General features: G+C 40.9%; 1 protein-coding gene across 1 annotated transcript in view; it reads left to right on the top strand.

Annotated features, from left to right (window-relative positions):
• Positions 1–10,919, top strand: part of LAMB4 (laminin subunit beta 4) — a 117,585-nt gene extending 106,666 nt beyond the window's left edge. Inside the window, 3 exon segments of the mRNA XM_060414404.1 lie at positions 179–352; positions 1,604–1,757; positions 10,218–10,919. Coding sequence (XP_060270387.1) covers positions 179–352; positions 1,604–1,757; positions 10,218–10,357 — 468 coding nt within the window. The 3' untranslated portion in view covers positions 10,358–10,919.
• The last annotated feature ends 2,470 nt before the right edge of the window (positions 10,920–13,389 follow it).

Raw genomic sequence — 13,389 nt, 5'->3', positions numbered from 1 at the left:
CCTATTATCAGAAGCATCTTATTATAACACTGTTTTAATAGAACAGAAAAAGCAAAGGAACAGTTTTCTTTCCCTTTACACCTAGATTATTTGTGGAGGGATCATTACGTCATTTATTTTCTTGTTTGTTTATTACCTAAGGAGACTTTTTCTTTTCTGGTGTTTCAATCAACAGCAGGCTGAAAATCAGGCCCAGGAGATGAAGAATAAGCTGGACGTAGCAAAGCACCAGTCAGCGTTGGAGGGTGGACTTGCCCAGCTGCAGACCACACTGCAGAGGAATCAAGGAAAGGCTGGCCATGCACGAGCTCAGGCTGAAGCAGCCCGGCACCAGGCTGGGGGCCTTGAGGAGGTCATTGATCGTACCTCTGCCACCAAGAGCAGACAAACAGTGCTTCTGTGAAAGATAATCCCTTAACCCCAGATTTTTGTGTCATTTGTCAGCATTTCCTTTAGTGCTGGTCCGTGTTCCATAGTGTGTGTGTAGGGAACCCGCTGGGCATGGAGACACTTCTGTACATGGAGGGCTGTCTCCCAAGGAAGAGTTTTATAACTAGATTATGTTAGACTGTTTACTCCCATCTAGTCGAATTTTTTCCTAAACTCCCAAACGTTCACAATTTATGTCATGGGTCTCACTGTACGTATTTGCCCTTTGCTCTAATTAAATCACATAGCAGATAAAGAACTACAAGTCACCTGCCAAAGAGAATAGATTGAGTTACAAAAATCAGAGTGAATTCATGAACCAGTTGTGGAAAATGGCCTATTCATTTCAGTTGCTGAAAGAGGCTGTCAACTCATTTTCTTGGCAGGAAATCTGGTTGGTCTCATTCATATAGCAGCTTAAGCAAAAGAAAGAGGTTGAAGTGTTTTTTATAACTGGTGTATTTTCTTGCTCTTAATTCCTAATGTGCTGGGTACATTTTTTGCTGACTTGGGAGGTGAGGGTGTTTTCTGTGAAACAGAGGCTGAGAAAGGTGCTTCCTGCCCACCTTCTCCCACTTCCATAGTCCATTCCTGGGTCAGGCCTGTATTCATCTGTCTAACGTTCTAGGTTGTCAGCCACTCAGGCTGACCCTGAAGATTTCCCTTCTAATATTGAGGGAGCGCTTCATAACCTCCTGCCTCCCTTCCTACCACGTTCCTATCTCACCTTTGTACCAAGCAAATCCTGTGTCCTTGCTGCTTCTGAATGTTCACCACTCGCTCTGACCTTCACCTTGCACTTGTAAGTGCTCAACCCAACTGAACCAAGACCTTGTCCAGGGCAGCCCTGAGTCAGTTCTGTCCTGTGTAGCTCTGACCTTATACTTCAGGACAAACTGGTATCTCATAAATAGCTGCCATCACATAAAACAATGTTTGATATTTTACAACAGGAAATTTTCATTTTTAATTCACTAAAGCTGAGAATTTTTCCAGCCTGTAAACAAACAAGCAATACCAATGAAAGCCCTGCTGGACGTCTCAGAGTGACTCAAGCATATTGAGTGGATGAGGGTTGCCTCTTAACTCCTTTTATGAACAGTATCAGGCAGACATCACATGTGCGCGTGCTTTACAAGTATCTTCTGATAATGAGAATGTTACTGTGTTGTAGGAGTTTGTTGAGCTACAGAATCAATATGCTGTTCTTCAGCATAAGATGAGCATATCAGGGCTGATGAAGGAAACATTAGGAAAAGTGAAACAGCCAGAAGGTGCGGCAGCAAAACCAGCTGGAGACACAGAGGACAACATGGGAAGAAGAGCAGGCACCTATTCTTTAGATACTCCCAGCTTTTGCAGCGAAACTGGCTGGAGACACAGAGGACAAGATGGGAAGACGAGCAGGTACCCATTCTTTATATGCTCCCAGCTCTTTGGAGGTATAATCGACAAATCGAATTGTATGTATTTAAAGTGTACAATGTGATGGTTTGATGAATATGTGTGTTGTGAAATGACTACTACAATTAAGTTAACACATCCACCACCTCACATAACTACCTTTTTGTGCTGGTGGTTTAGTCACCAAGTTGTGTCCGATTCTTGTGACCGCATGGACTGTACCGGCCAGCCTTTCTGTCCATGGGATTTTCCAGGCAAGAACACTGGAGTGGGTTGCCATTTCCTTCTCCAGGGGACCTTCCCAACCCAGGGATTGAACCTGGGTCTCCTGCACTGCAGGCAGATTCTTTACTGACTGAGCTGCCAGGGATGCCTGTGAAGTTGCTCAGTCATGTCTGACTCTTTGTGATCCCATGGAATGAAGCCTACCAGGCACCTCCATCCATGGAATTTTCCAGGCAGGAGTACTGGAGTGAGTTGTCATTTCCTTCTCCAGGGGATCTACCTGACCTGAGGATTGAACCTGGGTCTCCCGCATTGCAGGCAGACTCTTTACCCTCTGAGCCACCAGGGAAGCCCAGCCTTTTTGTATATGTGGTAATAATGCTTCTGATCTACTGGTATGCGCAATATAATCTGATTGATCCACAGAACCATTCATCTTTCAACTGGAAGTTTGTATTCTTTGACTAACATCTGCCCAATGTCCTCTACGCCCCTACAACCCATGGCAGCACAATTCTCATTCTGTGTGTTTAAGTCCACATATGAGTGAGATCATATAGTATTTGTCTTTCTCTGTCTGGTTTATTTTCACTTAGCATAATGTCCTCTAGGTTCGTCCATTGTTACATATGGGCAAGATTTCCTTGCTTTTTATAGCTGAACTATATTTATACGTATATATGTATATATCTGATACGTGAATATATGCCTCTCACAGTGTTTGTATCCAGTCGTCCATGGACAGACACAGATTGTTTCCATGTCTCAGCTGTTGTGAATAGTGTTGCAGTGAACACAGGGGAGCAGTATCTCTTTGAGATACAGATTTTGTTTCTTTCAGATGAATACACACGTTGAGGATTCCCAGATCATGTAATAGTTCTATCTATCCTTCTATGCACTCCCCCAGTTTGACAATAACATCATATTAATAATATTCCACCTTCCTAGTAGGACAAATACTGGTTTCAATTTATGGTTGACACAGTTTAACCACTTATGAGTCCACTGAGTTGAGACAGAAGTAGGAGCTGGGTTTGTGACTGTAACAGAACATGCCTTGTGCCTGGTCTTACTTCAAAGAGTATTGATGAACTCTGACCTGTACTAATTGGAGCACACTGAAATCGCCTTTAGTCACCTTAAAATGCCCTTGTCCTAATTCGGTGCTTCTGTTATTTCTCTGGCTGTGCTAGGTCTTGTGCTGGGTCTTAGTTGTGGCATGCAAGATCTTCAGTTGTAGCCTGTGGACTCTAGTTCCCTGACAAGGATTGAACCCAGGCCCCCTGCATCGGGAGCACAGAGTCTTAGCCGCTAGACCACCAAGAAAGTTCCCTACTTTGGTGCTTCTTAATCAGGGGTGATTTTCTCCCCTCCCCTGGGGATAAAAATGTTTGAAGACATTCCTGTTTGTCACAACTAGTGGTTCAACTAACGTTCTAGTGGATGGAGGTTAGGGATGTTGCTAAATGTTCTATAATCCACAGAATGTCTCCCCGACAATGAACAGTTGTTCTGCCCAAAATATCACTAGTGCCAAGGTGGGGAACCCTGTCCTCACCTATGCTGCTCATTTTCTCTTCTCCTTCAAATTACTTTTTTGGAGTTAGTATGATCTAGACTCTAGAATGCTACATCATTTCGCACGGGTCTGTAGCTAGCAACTCGGAAGGAAACACACACTGAACAAAATGGAAATTTTGATGCACAAGAAGTGTAGTAAATATTGGTACTATATGTAATACGGATAATTAATGAGACCCTACTGTATAGCTCAGGGAACTCTACTCAGAGCTCTGTGGTGAACTAAATGGGAGGGAAATCAAAACACAAAGAAGGGATATATGTATATATATATAGCTGATTCACTTTGGTGTACAGAACAAACTAAGCCTACAGTGGAAACTAACCCAACATTGTAAAGCAACTATGTGCATGCACGCTCAGTCATGACTGATCGTTTGTGACCCTGTGGACTATAGCCTGCCAGGCTTCTCTGTCCATGGAATTTTCCAGGCAAGAACACTGGAGTGGGTTGCCATTTCCTATTCCAGAGGATCTTCCCAACCAGGGATCGAACTGGTGTCTCCTGCATTGCAGGCAGATTCTTTACCACTTGCACCACCTGGAAAACCCAAAGTAACTACATTCCAATAAAAATTAACTTAAATAATAAAAGCCAAAGAACCATTAAAAACATAGACCAATTTGGCTAAAGAATTAGCTTCCATCAGACATCAGAGGTTAAGTAAATAAATAGTTATGTAAACACAGAACACATATAATTTAAAAGTTAATCGGTCTACTTTTCCCACAGCTGATACTTGTTATTGTTCTGGGCAGTCATCATGTCCTGAACCACCTCTAAATCATCAAGAAATATCAAATGATGAGTGGTCTAGTTTTACTTATTGTTGTGTTTATTGTTTCCCGAAGACCCTGATGCTGGGAAACATTGAGGGCAAGAAGAGAAGGGGATGACAGAGGAAGAGATGGTTGGATGGCATCAACTAATCAATGGACATGAGTTTAAGCAAGCTCCAGGAAATAGTGAAGGACAAGGAAGCCTGGAGTGCTGCAGTCCATGAGATCACAAAGAGTCAGACACCGCTTAGCAGCTGAACAACAAATGCTTTCAAGTTAACCAGATTCATTTGGAATATAAGTAACTCTCAAAATATTAAAATAACTGAAACACCTCACTTATAAGGGCTTCTTTATTATAAAATGAATTGCAGGGAGAAATATCACTAACCTCAGATATGCAGATGCAAAGAAAGCAAAGAAGAACTAAAGAGCCTCTTGATGAAAGTGAAAGAAGAGAGTGAAAAAGTTGGCTTAAAACTCAACATTTAAAAAATTAAGATCATGGCAACTGATCCCATCACTTTATGGCAAATAGATAGGGAAACAATGGAAACAGTGAGAGCCTTTATTTTGGGGGCTCCAAAATCACTGCAGATGGTGACGGCAGCCATGAAATTAAAAGACACTTACTCTTGGAAGAAAAGTTATGACCAACCTAGACAGCATATTAAAAAGCAGAGACATTACTTTGCTGACAAAGGTCCATCCAGTCAAAGCTATGGTTTTCCAGTGATCATGTATGGATGTGTGTGTGTGTGTGTGTATGTTAATCGATCAGTCATGTCCAACTCTTTGTGACTCCGTGGATTGTAGCCCACCAGGCTCCTCTGTTTATTGGATTTTCTAGGCAAGGATACTGGAGTTGGACTATAAAGAAAGCTGAGTGCTGAAGAACTGATGCTTTTGAACTGGGGTATTGGAGAAGACTTGAGAGTCCCTTGGACTGCAAGATCAAACCATTGAATTCTAAAGGAAATCAGTCCTGAATATTCATTGGAAGGACTGATGCTGAAACTGAAACTCCAGTACTTTGGCCACCTGATGCAAAGAACTGACTCATTGGAAAAGACCCTGATGCTGGGAAAGATTGAAGGCATGAGGAAAAGGGGATGACAGAGGATGAGATTGTTGGATGGAATCACTGACTCAATGTACATGAGCTTGAGCAAGCTCCAGGAGTTGGTGAAGGACAGGGAAGCCTGGCATGCTGCAGTCCATGGGGTCACAGAGTCAGTCACAACTGAGCGACTGAACTGAACTGATTATAAAATGAGTCTTTGGCCCTATAACCATTTATATCACTGCTATGACATGAAAAAAAAATGAAAATGCGACATCACTGTGGGCCAAAGTCAGGGAAAATAACACCATACTCTTACTATTGGATATCTCTGGGGAAGGGGTGGGTGAAGAGGAAAAATACTACTTTTACATTTGTAGAATTGTTTTTAAAGTAGTGAGCTTCTTTTCATTTTCAGCATTTTCCTAATAATTTTAAAAATACTAAGATTCAAAAGGACAAATATTTTTTTACCTTGAATTCCAGGGGCAATACCATGAAGAATCAGTTTCTATTATTCCCAGACCTTGGTCCCTGTTATGGGAACAAAAACACAAGGAAAATCCTTTCTGTCTTATATTTTATGTCAGGGTCCACATTGTTTCCACTTTCCCACATAGACTAAAACTTTCACAGTTCTTGAAATTAAGTTGGAAGAGAAGTTTAAGTCAGGGGACATCTACTCAGAGAGACCAAAAATAATGCCTTCTACTTCTTTCTTTCTTCTCACTTTAAGGCTGTTTTCACAACTCAACAAGATAGGAAAATAAAACAGTGGTTTGGCCATCTTCCTAACTCTGCCACTTGGGAACAGGCTGAACCACAAGGGTTGTATTCTATCCCATCTGTTAGGAAGAGAGGCCCATGGGATTCCAGAAAGGAGCCCTGACTTAACTTGACCAGGTCAAAGTGAGGAGAGTGGAGAGGGGGCCCCAGTCTATAGCCAGGATCCCTCTGCAGAGCTTTGTGTCAGTCAGGATCCTAGCAAGAAATGAAAACACACTTGGATGCAATTCTGGATCGTGTGTTTATAAGCAGAGTTGTCTCAGTTAGGTATTCAACACATCACAAACTGTTCCCCAAATTTAATGTCTTAGAACAACAAGCATGCACTGTTTTTCTGTGGGTCTCTCCTGGGGTGTTACTCAAGCAGCTGCATTGGCTGATGGATCAACTGGTAGGTCTGCCAGGGCCCAGGGTTGGCTGAGGTACTGCCTCTCTCCACCGGGTCTTTCAGCTCAGGTTGCTTGACAACCTGGTGGTTACAGGGTTCCATTAGAGTGAGGAGAAGGCCCAAGGTTCTTGAGGTCCAGCAACATCATTTCTTCTGCTTTCTGTTGGTCCAAACATCTGGCAAAGAAAGCTAGACCTGGTTTTAGGGGAGAAGGTAAATAGGCTGTATTTCTTGTCGGAAGGAATTAGAATAGAAGCACAGGAATTAAGAGCATCAGCCAAGGGCGTGGAGGTCCTGGGTGACCAGCAGAGAAGCCATTAGCATCCCTGAAGAAGCCACGAGAAGCAGGAGTGTGGGTGCTAGAAAGCAGCCCTGGGAACACCAGGGCAGAAGGGAGGAGGCCGCGTTGCAGGAGTTGGACTCAGAAGATGGCAGAACTGCCAGAACCCTGCTGCTCCCCAGGGATGCAATCTGCTCACTCCCTTCCCCCCGCCACCCGTCACTTCTCAGAGCCGCCTGGCTGCCAAGTGTGAATGAAAGCCAGAGGTCAAGGGAGCCAGGTGACGTCATGCAGGGAGGCTGGCTTTCCAAGACAGGCAGGATGGGGAATGGATCTGGCGGGGCAAATGAAGAGTATCCAGCATGCTCTTATTAAATTACTTGGTAGAAACACCAGGCTCTATTAGTATTTTTCTCTTCGTACAAATAGTCTTCTAATGCTAAAACCCCTCTTTAATCCCACATGGCCTGTATGCGAAAGTTTCTAGTGATTGATAGAATGCTCATCACCTACCAGAGCAACTTCTTAGTCTTTGAACTGCTGTGACTACTAGAAAGTTGTTTTGTTTTTTTTTTTGGTTGTGCCTTGCAACATGTTTGATCCTAACCAGGGATCAGACCCATGCTCCCTGCGTTGAGAGTATGAAGTCTTAACCACTGGACCACCAGGGAAAGTTCTTTATATTCAGACAGAATCTTCCTTCATGAAGCTTTCATGTGCTGGTTTTATACTATGTCCTCGGGATAACCAAACGTGTACACTCTGCTTTTCTGCCCACAAGTACTTGAAAATAGCTATAGTACATATCCTGAATCTTCTTTCTCCATTTGAAGCATAACCAAGTTAATTCAACTTTTGTTCACAAGACAGTTTCATATTTCTTCAGCAATCTAGCTTGTAATGCTACATGCTACATGCTAGTTTGACAGTAACCCCAAACCAAGTATCCACATGTGATATAACCAAGTGAAGTGAAACACTTACTTCTTTCTTTTAGAAGTTCCACTAAAGAAGGTCAGTTTCTTTTCTAAAGGCCACCTCACACTGTTAACTGTAGCTCTCTCTACCTCTTTCATCCACTACACTATGAGCTCCTGGTTAGGCTTTACTATAATTCCCAAGCATTTGTTGGATAAAGAACAGATAAGTAAATGCTTGGATGGATGCATGCATGGATGAATTCATGGATGGGTGTGTGGATGGATTTATGCAATCATAGATAGGATGAAAGGATGGATAAGAGTGAAAGGCATTACTTTGCTTTTACTGTTCAGGGACTTCAGTATCCGAGAAGAATGAATAAATGTACATGTCTTTAAAAATGTCTTCAGGCTTTTTTACTGAAAAATTCAGAAGCCCTAAAGTGATGGAAACTTGTTTAAAAAGTGAAGTTAAAATAGCAAGAATAAACCTTTGGAAATACAGTAAGTCAGCATATCCAACCAAAGCTCATCATCTCTCTTCATTTCTAATGACATCTATTTCTCTTTAGACAAAAATACCAATTTATCTGCTGATTTGAGTGAAAACCTTGAGAAATCTGGTGAAAATAAGTGATTTATGCATTCAAACCACAAAACTAAATATGCCCTTAACTGACATATAAATCCCTGTGTTTTGTATAATGGGGGTATCTAGGAATAATCTATCAAATAGAAAGATATCATTTAATCCATTTTCTTTTTTTTTTTCATTTTCTTTTTAAATTAATTTTTATTGGAGTATAGTTGATTTACAATGTTGTGTTTCTGTAGTAGAGAAAAGTGAATCAGTTATACATAAACATGTATCCACTCTTTTGCAGATTCTTCCCCCAAATAGGTCATTACAGAGTATTATTGTAGTATCGTGCTACGTGGTAGGTTCTTATTAGCTTTCCATGTTATATATGGTAGTGCATTTACATCGATCCCAATCTTCCAGTTTTCCTTCCCCCGCTTTCATCCTTGGTAGCCATGTTTGTTTTCTACATCTGTGACTGCTTCTATTTTGTGATTCCACATATAAGTGATATCATGATATTTGTCTTTTTCTGACTTACTTCATTCATTATGACAATCTCCAGGTTCATCCGTGTTGCTGCAAATGACATTATTTCATTCTTTCTTATGGCTAAGTAACATTCCCTTGTGGGCTTCCCTGGCGGCTCAGTGATAAAGAATCTGCCTGCCAATGCAGGAGATATAAGGGATGCAGGTCTGATCCCTGGGTTGGGAATAACTCCTGGAGGAGGGCATGGCAACCCACTCCCATATTCGTGCCTGGAGAATTCCATGGACAGAGGAGCATGGCAGGCTACAGTTCACAGAGTTGCTCAGAGTCAGACATGACTGAAGCAACTTAGCAGACACACATGCCAGTGCAGGAGACATGGTTTAGATCCCTGGCTCAGGAACATCCCCTGGAGAGAGAAATGGCACCTACTCCAATATTCTTGCCTGGAACAAAATATGGAAAGAGGAGCTTGGGTGGGCTGAAGTTCATGGGGCCGCAAAGTTGGACAACACTTAGTGACTAAACAACAACAACAGCACTCCCTTGTATGTAGGTACCGCATCTTCTTTATCCATTCGTCCATTGATAGACTTTTAGGTTACTTTCATGTCCTGGCTATTGTAAATAGTGCTGCAATGAACACTGGGATGCATGCCTTTTTTTCAAATTATGGTTTCTTCCAAATATATGCCCGAGTGGGATTGCTGAATCAAATGGTAGCTCTATATTTAATTTGAATGGAAGCACAAAAGACCCCAAATAGCCAAAGTAATCTTGAGAAAGAAAAATGGAGAAAATTGAGAAAGAAAAATGGAGGCATCCCGAGTTCAGACTATACTACAAAGCTACAATAATCAAAGAATCAAAACAATGTGATACTGGCAGAAAAACAGAACATAGACCAATGGAACTGGGTAGTAAGACCACATAAATCCATGCACCTATGGCCACCTAATCTATGACAACAAGGAGGCAAGAACATACAGTGGAGAAAGAAACAATCTCTTCAATAAGTGGTGCTGGGAAAACTGGACAGCTACATGTAAAAGAGTGAAATTAGAACATTCTCCAACACCATACACAAAAAGAAACTCAGAATGGGTTAAAGACCGAAACGTAAGACTGGATACTATAAAAATTCTTAGAAGAAAACATAGGCAGAACACTCTGTGACATAAATTGCAGCAAGATCTTTTATGATCCACCTTATAGAGTAATGGAAATAAAAGCAAAAATAAACAAATGGGACCTAATTAAACATTTCCTCCATTTTCTTCTTTAAGATTTGGAAAAGAAGATCTAAGCTTTGAATCTTAGTAAACAAGAAAAAGCTGATCAGCTGAAACAGTTGGAAGATCAAGTCATTGCCATTAAAAATGAAATTGTCGACCAAGAAAATAATTATGCTACCTGCTACAGTTAGGTGGAGTTAAAGTGCAGAATCATGTGTGCCTTCATTTCTGGCTTCTGATGAGCAAACCTGAGGAGCTGTGCTGAAGCTGAGAAGCACAAATGACCAGCGTTTTCTGCCTCCTCCTCTGAGCCCTCTCCTTGCCCAGCATGGCTGGGGAGTGAAGTCTGGCCCAGGAAATGCCACTTCATATGGAATAGAAATGGAGTAGTAAAGAGATCATCTCTAGTTTCAGAAAACTTTGCTTTTGCCTTCCTTTCCTTTCATAGCTTAAAAATAATGACTTGCATGTTACAAGTGTAAATCTATAAATAAGTATGTATTTATACTCATTTCAATACAATGGCCTAAGTGTTAAATAAGTTGCCAGCACTTGGGGTTGGGGGAGTGGGGAGTTCTAATCAACCGGCAAGATGTTTCAGTTAAACAAGATGAGTACATTGTAAAGATCTACTACATATTATACATATAGTCAGCGATAACATATTATACACTTAAAAAGCAATGAGTGTAAATCTCATATTAAATGTTAACAATAAGATAAAAATAAATAAATTTAAACAAATTAAACCAATATCTCTAATACTAGAATGGCATAAATATGGATGGCATATACTAGATTGGTCTATATTTTATTTGGGTATGCTTTGTCTGTAAAACTCTTACTCTATTCTGAATAAAATGCATACAATTCAAAATATAACTCATTTTTACACCCACTTTCCTATGTATTCATTCTCTCAACCAAAGGATTCTGTTTTCCCCAAATGACACTAGAACAATATTCTAGTGTTGGAATATTGAGGAAGGAAGATAAATTTTGAGCTACTTTTCATAAGTTGTCTGCAACCACATTTGCTGTAAAAAATCTGCTTATTTTTAAAAGACTAGTGATCATGTTATTGTTTAGTATAAAAGATCAGATTGTTTCATTTCAAATCTGCTTATTTTTAAAAGACTAGTGATCATTTTATTGTTTAGTATAAAAGATAGGATTGTTTCATTTCAAAATGGATCTGTTATTTCATATTAACCTGTTTTGCATGTATGTTATAGAATAGAGCACATTGTGAAAGCTCTCCTTCAGAGGGATTATTTTAAGAGAATTTGGCTGCACATTTGTGAATAAGAAATAATATACATCAGTATGAAAGAGAAAAAGCAGCTGGAACTATTTCCATTAAGGGCTGACTCTTAACAGATGGATTTAAAAACTCAACAAAGGGGCTTTATGATTACATATAAATATGAAATTTCTCTAGATGTAGGTTACCAAGGAAAATCACAGTTTCCCTGGTGATTCTTAAGAATGGGATGAAACTTTTCTACAGAAACAATCATCCCAGAAATCTCTCTTGAAATATATGATTATAATCCTTCACACATTTAGCGCTTGGACTTTTGGAAATTTCCACCAACAGCACACAGAATGAGCCAGAGTCAAAGAACACAGCTATCACAAAATATCTCTGTCCAATATAGACAGTGGAACATGCTCCAACTTTCCCACTGGGATACTGACTTTCAACTTGGTACAAATGATAGACTGAATTTTGCAAGCATGGTGATCTGTTTGCAATAACCATGTCAATTACCTTTTCACTGGGCAGACTGTACAAATAATAGGCAGCAGAGCAAAGAAAGGATTAAAGAGGGAAGAGTTTCTATCCTCTGACTGGGAAGGCTGTTGAGTTCTGGAGAGAGTGAAAATTCCCCAGTCATGACAAAAGCAGTGTGATCTGGGGAGCCAAGTGTGAGTGCAAAGGCAAAGATAAATCCATGATCTCTGTGGGCCTCCAGGGATTGCAGCCTGATGAGGTTAGGAATTATGTGATGGACTTTGGATAGATGGTGATTAAAAAGTGGTTATGCTTTCAAAACTTTGGTGTTGAAAATAATAAGCATTGGTTATCTTTTTTAAAATGTACATTGGTGGAAAATCTCATTCCTCAGTAATGTCGGATAAATCATCTTCACTTCTATTACTTGCTGTTCAAGATGTGACCAAGGCAAAGATTCAGTGAGAACAGTATCTCTTATACATTGCAAAGTAACTTGACAATGCATAGCAAGATCTAACCTAAGACCAGTTAACCTTGTACATTAAGAAAAAAATCTTAAACACAAGGGTGGGAGGGGGAGTTTTGTGGATAATCCACTGCTGCTGCTGCTAAGTCGCTTCAGTCGTGTCCGACTCCGTGTGATCCCTGGTGCAGCCTACCAGGCTCCACCATCCCTGGGATTCTCCAGGCAACAGTACTGGAGTGGGTTGCCATTGCCTTCTCCACTGCAGCACTACTTATGGTAAAATGAAAGAAATCCAATAATTAACAGCAAAAAAAAACCCAAATGCTATGATATTTTCCAGTCTGAGTTGCCTTGATTGCAAATGCTGAAAACCAACGATAGTTTATCAAGCAGGAAGGGAATTTCACAAAAAAGATATAGCACAGAAAATGAAGAAACAGTTGGAGAAAATGTACCCAAGGACAATTATGCATCTGGACTTATATTCAAGATCACACCTCAGGTGACACTCAAGCAAGGATGCTCAGGCTGGCCATGATAGACACTCTCCACTATCCTGTTCATTTCCAACTGTCTCTGCACCCTGAGTCACTTTCTCATGACTCAGCATCCCTGATGGAAGTGTCCAATTGGCTGAGCGTTTTCCTGTGCCCTGGCTGCCAGGAAGTGAGAAGAGAAAAATGTCTGCCCCCTTGGGCTTTGGTAGTAGAAAAGGAGTTTGGCCCCCATCTATCTTTGAACTCTTCCAGAGTAAGGAGAGTTTTGCTGCCAGGCAACAAAGAATCACGTTTCCATTCTAGCTTACCTCTTTGGCTTTCTAATACCATGATACATTCTTCATCCCATCTTTCCTTCCAAAACACAAGCATTGCCACCAAACACAATGTTACATTCACTCAGCCATCTGCAAGTACATCCCATGTCTTCAGAGGAACCAACCCAAGGTCCCCCATCATGTAATCAGTGCCTCCAGCTTTCAAGTTGGGTCTTCAGCTGAACTCCATTTCTTTTCCACT

Source organism: Ovis aries, chromosome 4 (assembly GCF_016772045.2).
Source record: "Ovis aries strain OAR_USU_Benz2616 breed Rambouillet chromosome 4, ARS-UI_Ramb_v3.0, whole genome shotgun sequence".
In the NCBI taxonomy this organism is placed as follows: domain Eukaryota; kingdom Metazoa; phylum Chordata; class Mammalia; order Artiodactyla; family Bovidae; genus Ovis; species Ovis aries.
Note: the sequence above shows the minus strand (reverse complement) of the source record. Positions and strands in the feature narration are given on the sequence as shown.